This window comes from Rhea pennata, chromosome 8 (assembly GCF_028389875.1).
Source record: "Rhea pennata isolate bPtePen1 chromosome 8, bPtePen1.pri, whole genome shotgun sequence".
In the NCBI taxonomy this organism is placed as follows: domain Eukaryota; kingdom Metazoa; phylum Chordata; class Aves; order Rheiformes; family Rheidae; genus Rhea; species Rhea pennata.
Window position 1 is genome coordinate 21,844,228 of NC_084670.1, and position 13,487 is coordinate 21,857,714.

The 13,487-nt window shown below is 34.0% G+C and overlaps 1 protein-coding gene across 4 annotated transcripts in view; it reads right to left on the reverse strand.

Annotated features, from left to right (window-relative positions):
- Positions 1–492: 492 nt before the first annotated feature.
- CDC14A (cell division cycle 14A) overlaps positions 493–13,487 on the reverse strand; it is a 58,850-nt gene continuing 45,855 nt past the window's right edge. For all 4 annotated transcript variants that reach the window (XM_062581069.1, XM_062581070.1, XM_062581068.1 and 1 more), the window contains 5 exons: positions 12,820–12,935; positions 12,315–12,362; positions 11,163–11,288; positions 9,945–10,272; positions 493–848 (listed from right to left, as the gene is read on the reverse strand). In XM_062581069.1, coding sequence (XP_062437053.1) covers positions 819–848; positions 9,945–10,272; positions 11,163–11,288; positions 12,315–12,362; positions 12,820–12,935 — 648 coding nt within the window. In that variant the 3' untranslated portion in view covers positions 493–818. The remainder of the gene's footprint in view (positions 849–9,944; positions 10,273–11,162; positions 11,289–12,314; positions 12,363–12,819; positions 12,936–13,487) is intronic.

Genomic DNA, 13,487 nt, shown 5'->3' on the forward strand with positions numbered 1-13,487 from the left:
GCACAGCAAGATTTTACATTCTACATTGAAAAGTTAAAATATTCCTTTCAGACAAAGTAAGGAAAGTTAATTGTAAAAAAGAATCATCAGCTAAAATACTTTATTCGCAATGAAGGATGTAAGTTGTATTACATCAACAAATATTTTCCCTTTATTTTTCTTGAGACATCAGCAGCCGAAAGTAGAGAGCAGACGATGTATCAAGTGCTTTCAGTTGATCATACAGTAACTAGTCTCCCACTAGCTAGACTTCCATTAAGTTACTACAAGACTAACTAGTGAAAAAGTAATTACGTTAGACTTTAAACAATAACGATGGGCCCATAAGACAGAAAATTCTTGCTCATAAAAACAAATTTTCATATCTTCTATATAAACACCTAAAACATCATTAAAATACACATTTTGGTAGCAAAGACTTGAAGAACACCAAAATAAAAATATATTCTAATTTTTTACATAATTATATATATTGCTTATCAAAATAGTCTCTTAATACATACATATTTTAATACTGTACACAAGTTATAAATGTATTAAACTCATTAGAAATATCTTCAAGTTGTCTCAGCATTAAAATTTTAAATCTGTATATAACACCAGGTAGTAATCTCCATAAATTCAACTTCAGTGCATCTGTAGTAGTCATTAACTAGAAATTTCTGGCTGTTAACAAGTCTTGTCTTGGTGTTGAAGATTTTAATACATCTTGGATTGAAGACTCCTCCTCCAAACGAGCAATTCCTTTCCTTTAGTTCTTCTCCTTCACAATGGACTTAGATTAAGAGCTCAACGGGTTTCACCGAAGCAGCAAGGCTTTAGTACTGAACATATTCAGACTGAAGGGACTGTGCAGAGGAGAAACAGAAACTGATTAAAACTCAGAGGTGGTCATACTTGGATAGAACAAACATTTTGCACTCAAACATAAGCAGCAGAGGAAGAACAAGCAGAAGAAAAATAAATTGAGAGCACTGGGTGGAGAGGAAAGAAATTTAATGATCTGTGTGCAGATGTAAAAATGCAATAAAATACAAGTAACTGGATACAGTAAAGTCCATCAGCTTTTCTGTATCTTCACTTATTTTTCCAAGTGAAATTCTAGAGATTCTTGATTAAAGTTTTACAAATCCTTTAAAACAACACAGATAATGCCAAAGCCTTAACAATGTGTTGGGAAAACATATGATTGCAATTATTGCAACGGAATTGCTTTCATTTCCCCTCAACAGTTAGAGTGAAAGTGCTAGTATAAAATACAGCATACTTTACATGTTAATTCAGATAGGAATTCACATAGGAAACACGTATGGTATAGCTAATCATGGAGGAAAAAATGACAGCACAATTATACACATGAATAGATTTAGGGATAGTTACTAAGAATAAAAAAAAACAGATGAAAGTGAAACTGTTACTGTCAATGGTTCAGGGTTAGCAAAGAAAGTGCCTTTAAGAGTTAGGCATAATCTATTTGCTGTATTTATGTGCATTTCTGATTCTACTGCAGTCTGTTTTATTATAAAATATATCATTTTAAGAAGACAGCATCTAGCCATCTTATTTCCTCCTACAGATGTTCAGTGACAGCTTTTATAGCAGCAGTTGTGTAGTTAACGAGGATTCATAAGTGTTTACAAACATTAAATGATGACATTTTGATAAGAGCAGTCTTATCTGAAGGCTCCTTGTACAAGAACTGTTTATAAAAAACAAATAGCAAACAACAAAAGCTTCAGATCATATTAAAAAAATAACATCAGTTCAGTAGGATTAGAGAAAACTACTAGAGAATAGCATAAAATCTAAGTAGCTCAGAATCATGAGCTCAACTCTTCTATTCTCCTGCTATCTCTTACTTTTCAGTATAGAAGTACTCTTTGGCATCCATTACCAAAGAGCACTGCGTAATAAACATATAAGCCTTTAGACCTCTAACTACTATCACAAGAAAAATATTTTTTTCCTAAGCATTGAGGCATATACCTAGATACAATTCTCAAGATGTCTTTAAATGTGTTTTTCACATCTTGAAGGTCTGAGAACATCTGAATTTTCTTTCCTAGGTTAAGAAATACTGTCAGAATATAAAGAATTTATTAATCTCTAAAATTGTCTTTACTACTGGATGGATTCAACATGAGGGCAGTCATTTATATAAATGAGTTCACTGTAAAATTAAACAGATGCAAGAAAGTCTAATTATTTTTATTTCATTATAGGCTCAGAATCACCACTGAACTTACAGTCACATAAGGTTATTTTCTTCCACTCTCCTCTGTAGCCATTCTGGATTGTTAACTTTGTCGAGAGCACTTGTCAAGTTGCCTATTACAAGTGTAAGAGTCAGCTAGAAGGACTATCCCTTCATTAATTCATTAACAAGCACTTGAAATTTCTGCTCTCTTAAATGACCCTCAAGGCTTTCTCATTTTCAGAAGTGTATTTTAACAATTAGGGTGTTTCATTAGCTAAAACAGTTTTCAAAATAGATCCTTAAACTGAATTCCAAGTTAAGTTGATTAACCAGCAGGAAAAGAATGCATGAAATTTCATGATATACTCTCATATGATTTACAATACTAATTATTTTGCAAGCTTGGACAGATGAAAGATGATCAGAAAGCATTGTACACTTTTGGTGCTCTTTGGATTCAGGAGGCATTAGCTGACAATGAACTATAAACAGCAACCCTTTATTTCACAGGCAGTAGTAACCAAGGGTTCTACCTCATAATTTAAATATTGTTATATTCTGGACTAAATTTAAATTAAAATTACTGAAGTTATTAGAAACCCCTTAATCTTCTCATAGGATGAAGTACACAAATATGGAAGAAAAAATAATGGCAGCATTAAAAAAAGCAAATATCCATGCAATACAGATTGGTTGAAACACCAGATAGTTCGTTTTGTTAATTTGTTACAGATGAGTAGGCTTTTTTTATAAACATGTTTTACAGTATTTCCATTCTAACCCTAGTCCTCTTCCATACAGCAGTGATTTCTTACTAGTGTTTCAAAGCCTTTTTTGAACACAGAAAAGAGCCAAATTAAATGTAAGAAGCATTTTCTCTCAGAGTAAACTTAATTGCCCATAAAGTTCTCATTACTAAGAATGCAATCCCAGTTATAACAACTGGACTATTGTAATGAATACAGACTAATTTTTAACTGTGAAAAGTTAAAGCTGCAGAGGAAGCAGGTTTCTGACTTCCGCATTTAAACAATTTGTGCTCTTACACCTTTCCACATTTGGACAAAGAGACTAATATTTCAAAGCTTTAACTGTTTTAAGACAGTTTTTATGCTTTTCATATTCACACTTCTAGTTCCTATTTGTGGTGACTCATGCATTGCTTGCCATTCTGAATACTTTATTAAAAGCTAACACCGCAAATCAGCTTCAGAGTCACATGCTAATATTCAACAAAATCATAATCTAAATACAGGAAAAAATTAAAGGAAATACAAAACTGACTGCTGAATTATCATAAGAATAAAAACAGTTAATTAAAGAAAATCTCTACTTATAATCCTACAGTGATTCCATGAAATGTCAAGTATGGCATTTTATACCCAAGTATTAGACATCTAAGCTAACAACTAAGAACTAGATAGCTTTGCTGCAAACAGTGGTATCTTTCTAATCAAGTGCATGCTAAAGTGAGTGGTTAGATCAGTATCTTTTTTTTTCTTGTACAGCAGGAGGCACTGATAGATTCCTGGAAGAGAAAACAAGCTACAGATCTAAGTGCTTGAACTGAATGCACATGCATTAACTTCAGGATCAATTCAGCTGCAAGTTAACTTTTAAGAAGCACAGCCCTACAGGATTTAGTTATCTGTTAGGACTTGAACATGTACTTTTTCCAAATAACGAAATTCTAAAGGTATGTCATGGATCTTTAGACTCCAACTGTCATCTTTACTTCTAAGGAATTTAAATTTTTTGACTATGCATCAACTCCCCCAAAACATACACTGCAGTAAGAATTTTGCAGCAGACAAGAATTACTCTGAATATGTAAGTGACTAATCTTTTTTTTTTTTTTTTAAGGTATCAGTTTTTAATAATTAGGTTGTATTTTAAGTTACACACAGACAAGCTATCCTTTCAGATACATTTATAGATCAGAAAGACTAGTTTATTTTGTATTTTTTTTTTTTTGCAAAGGCAATGTTGTATTCACTAATTCTAAGTTCCTATTAAGAAAAACTGCTACCAGAGGAATAAAGATCACGGACATGAACTTAATACTGTTATTCTACTTATTTTGAAATTTTTCCATCTTGCCTGTTTCCATGACAGCTACAGAAGCAAAAGGTGACTCATCTTAAGACTAAATAAATACATACTTTCAGTAAAAATATTTTTGAAGTAATGTTTAGATTTAACTATTGCAAAAGTAAAATAAAAGAACTTCTTTTAGTACTTTAAATGTTGTTATATTTGAAAAGGTATTTCTGCAAATTGTAACTGCGAAATTCTGTTTTATTTGAAAGTTTGAGAAACTGGGTATTTTCACCAAATACTTACTCTTATTGGCCAGAATGGCAAGTTGTTTTTTTTTATATGATAAATCAAGCTTTCCATTTTGGTTCATCAGCATACAACAGCATAAAGATACATGAGAAAAAAAGTAAATGGTTTTACTTCTAAACTTACACTGATGAAGGAACAAAAACCATTACGGAAAATACATGGCTGACAAAACTGAAGAACAGGAAAACAATGATCATAGGGGGAGGGGGTTTGTTTGTTTTAACTAGAACATGGAACACTGTATTACCAAATGGATGTTAACATTTTTCAGTACAGAACAAAGCCACCTCCACTAAGGTACTAAGTAACTATTTCTCTTCCATACTGGGGGAATATATATATTTGCATCACAAAAAATGAAGACATTCCCGATTTCCTCACTAATGAAATTAATGAGGATTCATTAGAGATGAACAGTTAGAGCCCTACCAGTCTTAAAAAGCTCCTGCACCACTGGTGTTAACTATTAACAAGCTTCAGAAGAGAATATAACAGTGATAAGCTTTTAAAAGATTTTTTAAAAATAAAATCTGAGTATCTGTACAGTTACAGATTGTTAACTCCACATCTAACACTAGTAAATAAGATTCTACTAATAAAAGGAATAGGAATTTAATTCATATCACTCCAGGGTTCTTTGAGACAGGATGAATATATAAACATAACCACACAGGTATAATAGACTTCTGCCAGTCACATTACCTGATATGCTCCAATTAGAAGAGAGTGCAATGCAACATACAATATAAACACTTACTGCAGGAGATCAAGGTTTGGCTGACAAGACTGCACATAATTTCCACATCTCAAGCAGTGAGGTGGGAGTCATTATAATGAGTTGTTTTTAATCAGAATTCTATCAGAACTGCTACCAAGGCTTGATGCTAAACTCATGAATAAAATATAGAATAAGACCACTGCTAAAAATCATCAAAAACAAAGTATCTGGATGACAGCAGCCAAAATAAGAAAACAATCTTTCTTGGCAGGTAAACTGATTCCATTAAAAAGAAAGTTTTAATATAGCCAAATGCACAGTTCTAGCACTAGAACAGGTTGCCCAGAGAGGTTGTGGAGTCTCCTTTTCTCAAGATATTCAAAGCCCGCCTGGATGCAACCCTGTCTAACGTGCTCTAGGTGACCCTGCTGAGCAGGGGTGGGGGGTGGACTAGATGATCTCCAGAGGTCCCTTCCAACCTCAACCCTACTGTGATTCTGTGACACACAAAAGAACAAGAATAGGGGCCATTAAACTATGAAAGTCAGTATCTTGGATAGTCCATGAATTTACAATGCATTCTCTCAAAAGGCTAACACTAGCTTTAGATTTATAAGCAGGACAGCACTGTGTAGCAGCCTTCTGTACCTGAAAGATGGGTGTTAGAGTGCTGTATCTACTTCTTGAAAAAGGATGTTCAGAAACCGTAGAGGACTGTAAAGCTATCAAAAATTATCTTTGGGCCAGAGAAAGTGTCACAGATGCAAAGAGTTCAACTTAGCTTATTAAACGAAGACAAAGTTGGGAAGACCATCATGAAGGTACTTCAACCCAGGAAAATATAAGGTAATCGAAGACTAACAATGGCATAATAAATAGATATAGCAAGTTTTTGACTAGAAGTCAAAAGGTTTTAAGCATGACTGTACTCAACCAGTGGAACAAACTACCAAGAGTGATACTATCTATCTTCAAAATAAGTTACTATCAAGAGTGATCTGCATTAAGCCAGTAAGTCATGCACTCTATCAGACAAAGAGCATGTACAGATTAGATTATCAAATAATCTATAATCCGTCACCACAAATATAAATTGTCACTGCACTCAGCAATTCAATGGTGCATAAGAGGCAAGAGTTTAGTGCGTTCCATTGATTGTGACAGAGGCACAAGGCCTGGTGGTTTGTTAGTTAACAGAGGAAGCACATGCAGCATCCAGAACATGTCTGAAAAGCAGATCTTCTGAGAAGGAAAGCAGTTTAACCACTATTTCAAAATAAGACTACTTTACAGATAAGTCATAGAAATTTGTATTTTGTTAGAGATTTTAGCACTGCATGATTCTTCCTAAGTAATGCTGCTTCTCACTTCACAACACATAAAGTCTTTTTCTCCCAACTCATTCCTTCAGTGAAGGCTGGACATAACATCTACTATAAAGATCTTGCTATGTTTGACTCTAGTTCTAATCAGCAAATGATAGTAAGCCAATCATTTCATACATTAATAAGTCATTAAGATACAAAGGACTAAAAACATGCATTCTAAAAAGCTACCTTTTCTGCAAAAGTACCTTCTGCTCAGCCTAAAGCTTTGTACTACACCTAGTAAATTTGATCTGAATCTTTGTTCCAAGTCACTAAATAGGACTGCAAGGAAACAACAACATTACCCCTTGTTCCAATGCATGAACACCTACAGCCCCTTTCTACAGAGAAGATGGCTGCTCACCTGCTTATTAACTGCTCTTTTCATCTTGCTTAAAAGAAGACCCAGTTCTCTTTGCTCTTCTTTTTTTCCCCAAGTATTTTAGTCACTCTGATCCAGGAAGGCCACAAAAGAGAGACAGTATTACCCTCCTTCCCCTCAAAAATTTTTTTTGTTTTGTTTTTTGTTTTTGAAAATTGCATCATTCCACAGCAGAAGGAATAATGGAAGGAACTCCATTAAGAATTTGGGAATTCCTATTCCTATTCCACTGAACAAACAGATACATAGTGCTAGCCTAAAATTCTGTAGAATAGCTAAATATGTATTAGTTGACACTTTAATACATTTCTTAGCCTATACTGATGGAAAAAGCCAACTAACCCTGCTTTTGTTGTTAACTAAGCCTGCTTTTGCAGCAAAAAGGTATGGCAACCCTACTTTTCCAAAGGAAATGACAGTTCTTAATTTTTGAAGATGATGCATTTTCATTAAATCTTTTGAGGTCTCGATATTTGAGGAAATGTGTCTATTGTTTCTCCAACAGCTTATGTTATGGCACTCGCAGAACTTCCAACATACTGTGAACAAGGCAGCTTGTTTTCCATGGCTGAGTCATACAGTTATATGGCACCTCTCTCCCTCAGGGCTCTGTGTATAGGTGCACATATAGACACAAAATATGCAGCTGTAACTAAAATATGGAACTACCCAAAGAATTGCTTTTACGTAAGATGCAACAGAAGAGAATGGGAATGGATTGACCTTCCAGAGAATTATTGTTCAAATATATCAAGAAAGAGACAACATTAAAGCAGAAGAATTCAAAGAGAGACATTATCACTTAATTATTCAGTGAAGTAATTGTTTTCCTCTCTCTTCATTTGCATATTGACTTTAGTTCCAATACATTCAAACTAAAGCCTCTGTCAGTCTCTCTCTTCGCTGAAGAATGGACTTCTGTAAGCATGTTAGGTGTTCCTAGTTTCTCATCCAACAAGGACGGCTTTTCAGAATCAGAATTCATGACCAAATGAAAGATTCATGACTGTGTCTTAATTCAAGCATTCTCAGCTAGCTATACAGAGTCCCTACCTAGGTCTACACCTAACGGTATTAAGCCAAATTAGTTACTTGGACTAAAAAATATATATATACACACATATACATACACACACACACACATATATATCATATTACTGCTCTAGAACTAGATTTCTCATAAGACAACTAGGATGCTTTTACATCCAGCTTGGGGAAAAGCTCAGTTATAGTCTGCCTCATGAGGGTTCCACAAAACACAAAAAAAATTGTCAAATAGCAGAAGTATAACTTCATAAAACAAAGGATGAGATAATGTTCAAGATGTCCATAGCAAACAAATTACTGCTGATGAGTTTAAACTCAAGTTAAAACAAATTTAAAGGTAACTTTAAACTCAGTGCAGAACATACTGATTCTAAGATTGTGAAACACGAACATTTATTTGCAGGTTTGTTGTGATGAATAAGCTAAATATACTTGCAAACAAGGGCTCTGAAAGCATCAAGTATTTTAAAGAGATATTTCAGGTCAAACATCTTAGCACATCTCTACTCCTTTTCCAGTGAAAGTTTCCATTAAATTTATAAGAAAACAAAACATCTAAGTAGCATCATGTTCTTTTTATTCTAGTTAGGTTCTAGTCACACAAAGTCAAATAAATACTCAAGTCTGTTGTGACATTAATTTTCTGCTGTTGTCCATTTCCCAAAGTAGTGTAATTCATGCTTCCAAGCTAGAAATGTGGCTTCTGATCTGTTAGAGATGCCACATACTAGCTGTTAATAAGAGAATATATTCCTCATTTCTTCGCAACAACGTACTTAGAGCACAAAACATGAATGATCTTTTTGGTTAGGATCTCAACAGCATGCATTGCTGTTGAGACAGAGGCTAACAGTATGCCTGTTTTAAGTCAGCCTCACCACACTCTGGAAAATAGCAGCAGGTATAATAAACTTAACTTCAGAATACTATTCCTTTCTTTTCCTTATTTTATATGATGGTTATTTTATTTCAGCTACTACAAACAAAAATTAAAAATATGATGCATCAGTGCTATTTAACAGAGATTTACAGGTTTGATAAAATATGTTTTCTTGAGTTAATTAAGAACACTACAGCAACTTCTATGATTAGCAGGATATCAAATCTTTGGATACCCAGGTATTTTAAACTGGTTTTGGAAGCTGACTCCTATGTATGCTTATTCTCTCCACACTAAAAATCAACATAGTGTAACTGAGGTTTTCATAACTGAAGTCTCCTAGTCTTCATCCTCTAGATTTTGCATTGATCCATTTTCAAGCTGCACTAATTTATCCATGTAGCTTTTTGATACAGACTCTTTCATACAGAAAAAAAGGGCATAAAATAACCCTTAGGCGGCAAAGTCATAAGGTTATAAAGTTAAAATGTTGAGAGAATCAGAAATATTGGCCTTAAAATACTTTTAATTCAGTGTTAGAAAAGGTCTATCTTTCAAGTCAAGCACACTGATTTTTCAAGTGAGCATGGTCTTTCAGAATGTAAGATCTTCCACTTAGTTTGACAAATGCAGAAGTTTTAGAACTGTTACTGAAGATTAAGCTACATAGTAAATATAAAATTACTACGCTATGTATAACTTGCAATGAAAGTCTAAAGCAGAAGAAGGTAAAAAAAGAAAGAGTAAAGGTATTGAAGTTGGTTTAACTTTAGAAATTATTTATTTTCATGAAACCTCCATGATCTAGAAGCTTGGAAGAGGCAGGGAAAAAAAAAAAAGGTAGCTGAAGTGATATTTACTTAAAGAGATAAAAGTGGTTAGTTCAGAAAGAAGTCAGAAAGTTATGGTGGGTTACAAGTTCGTGGTGACAGCTTTTCTTGCAGAAGCAAGGAGGGTAAATATTGGTCAGATGCCTGAAAGGGCTTTTGTGACTGTGAACTTACAGGAATTGATCGACTCAGGTATCGTGTTGGAGGAGCTGTAAGCCCCATAAAGGAGGGTTGATAGATGCTGTATTCATCTGTCACGGCGCTGTGAAAACTGGTTTGGCTGCTCAGGTTGTTGCCACTACTGCTGCTTCTGTTGTACAAGTTGTTGTTCAGTTCATGGTTATTTCTGTGAGGCAACTGCAAGCTGCCATTCAAGTGGCTGGAGATTTGGCTTACAGAAAAACCTGTCCTAGAGGACGATGATGTCATTTTGCTCTCATCATCATCTGAAGCAGCATACAGGTTCCCTAGAGAACTGGCTAGCCTGGAGTTTATGGAAACGCTGAATGGAAAACACATGCAGGGAAAAAGATACACACAATGTATATATAGATATACAAAAATTTAACAGACAATTAAGACGACATTAGGGGAATAACATGGACCATTCTGAAATAATTAATGTTTGCACACATCTTCACTTTTTCCTCTCTCAAATAATTAAAACCAGCATTCTGTGTCAGGAGTTCCTAAACTTGGTTTATTCAAGTACTGTCACTGCCAGCTTCTACCTCTGTGCCAAACCCCACACATGTGAGAGATGCAGTATTAAAAGGTTCAGGCAGTGAGTGATCCACATTTAAGTGCTTTGTAACATCTAATAGTTTGGGAACTTCTGTTTCTTAAAAGTCATACAGAAGAGAAGACTTCAGGTAACCAACAATAAAATATGATGCCCTAAAACACTTATTTTCTTCAAGTAAATGTTTGTACCGAGAAGTTATGAAAAAATCAGTTTCATTCAGCATCCATAATTACTTGGTACATAATAATGGAATTAAATAACAATAACTTAAGGGTTCATAAAAATCATCACTTACAACTTATTCTTCTGCGAGAATACCATATAGAAATTTAAGTATTCAATACTATAGAGAAATTTAAGTATTCTTAAATGTCTATAAACTCATCTGAGTTAAAAAACAAAAAACCCTATGAATGGCATAATACTGTTTCTAAATTGAAATAATCCCCCACAACTTTTATACTAGTAGTTTTCTTTTACTTTGATCTGCAAATAGCTAACATTACTTAGTAGAACAGTGAATCATTTTGTAAGTAAACATAAGCCATCTTACAACTAAGAACCACCACCTCTTCACAGACCGCACACACATTGAAACCAGTTTTACAATACAGTAAGTACCACAATGGAAGAAGGAAAACAAAAACCTTTTAAGATTAGAGCCTGAGGATGTGGGGGTTCTGTTTATTCTTTTTGCAGAAGGTGAAACAACTGCCACTCTGGAGGCCTTCAGAGGAGACATGGATCCTTCAGTACTACCAGAAGTATTCAGTCTAAAAGGAGTGCAGAGTTTAAATGAGAAGCAAGACTATTATAGTTGAAATATACATCTCAAACACAGATGGTCACACCAGCACACAATTTACCTGTTCTGAAGTTATTTTTCTTATTATCCTCTTCCCAAGTTTTTCTCTTGCAGTATCATATTATACAATTATGAGCTACTTCTCACCTTGATTAGATAGAAGGTTTTTTAAGTGGTAAATGTCCATTTTGTATTGAACTCACCATGAAAAAGAACTCTTTTTGTACTTAAGCATGTTTGAGAAAAAAAAAAACTGTAGCTTTCATGAGAAGAAAAATATCCTCCTTTCCAAATGACAGCAATAATATTTTGTTTAGTTGCATAAAACACAGCTCTTTAAGGGGTGACTCAGTGACTAAGTTCTTCGTATTTTCTTAAAGAATTCTAGGTATGGTGCACTGGGCTACTCCCAAAAAAGTTAGCATTCACAGGTATTCATGTTAGTTTAATCAATCTTCAATAAACTAATATCCTATGAGTAGTACGAAATTCTCTCCATTCTTAGACTGGAATATTACCATGATCATTTCCTAGGGATGAAAGGCCTTAGTATAAGACTAACTACATGCACAGAAGGAATGACACTGAGCAGGAACAGATTTAAATCTGTGTCAAAAAAGGGTAAACAGAAGTCTCCCAAATTAGACTTCTGTATAACTCATCTAAAAAAAATGTGTTGCAATAGAAGTGATGGTATTATGTTTTCACATTTATGCTTTATAAAGACAAAGTGTCACTCACGCTCTTTTAGATGCGGCAATAAAGGGTCCATTGGTTACAAAAACAAAAGACTTGACAGCTACAGAAATGGTAGAATCAAGTCACACTTTTCACAAATCAAAAGGAAAAAAAAAAAGTTGTTCCATGCCACTTCTGAGAGGTATTTTGAAGCTACTAATGAATTCATGTGATTGAATACAAGTGCTAACAATTTAAGATTATAGTGATATGCATTTAGAACTATTTTTAATAGTAGATTATTTATTTCAAATACCTGTGAGGTTGCGATATTGACCTGGTGTGCAGTTTCATTTCTTCCAGCCTAAAGAAACCAAAGCAGAAATTTAACTAATCAAATGGTAACTTTTTTCCAAAGTATATATGCACAAAGTATGACACTCACAAAAGACGGAGTTAAGAATTATCAATCTTTTTTCAATTTAGTTTTTAATTAGTTAAACAAAAGAACTTTAGGTTTATTTTCAGACTCTGCATTTTTACTATTCTTGAAAGACTCCAGACTTACATGAAGAATACAGAAAAGTAATTTTAGAAACATAACCAAGTCCTTTGAAGAATATTTTAAGGTTGAGACTTTAAAAAAAAAAATTTACTGCTAAATAACAAGTAGTTATCCTAAGCAGAGAGATAGGAAATAAAAGAAATGTATAACTTTTATATATAAATTTCTACCACAACTAGTACAATGTCCTTAAACAAGACCATATATTTGCTATAAAGATCTGATAGCACAGACTTAATTTAGAACTACAAGTTACCTTAGCGCTCCAGTTGTAGCGGAACGTGGCTGTCGTCGACTTTTTAAGGCACGAAGTTTATCTCCCTGTGTCATGCCATTCTTAATTTCCCTACCTGTTTTGTCCTCAGAATCATTCTGGAAAACAGCAAATGTGCAAACAAAGATGCAGAATCCTTAAGCACACAGTGCAGTTTCAAAGCATTGAGCATTTCCAAGTGCAAAGATTGTAGGATTAGCCTTTTAAGTATTAATCTTTTACATTCATTTGGGCTGTACTCCGCCTTCACATAGCTCCAGTGAAGTTAATGTGAGCACTTATTCACAGATGCTTTTTGCAGAATCCAATCTCAATCAGTTCAGGATGCTCAATTCTAGCATCAGTATATATAAAACAAGTTTTTCTTCTTAAGTCTCCTTCTACAGGACCTCAGCTCAACTCAATACTGCATCACTATTTTTAAAGTTGCTAATATGGAGAAAAGAGAATAGCAGGCAACTTTACGATATGCAGTAAAGGAATTAAAAAAAAACAAATACTTTCCTAAGTTACTAAGTTGTGGGGGTGGGGGGAAATTGGTTGTGTTTTTTTTTGTTTGTTTTTGTTTTTTTCCTTCAACTAAAGAGTTCCTATGACCTTCTGAAAAATACAGTTTTGGAAGAATTTCCCTTTAAAAACTTAGTAAGGAA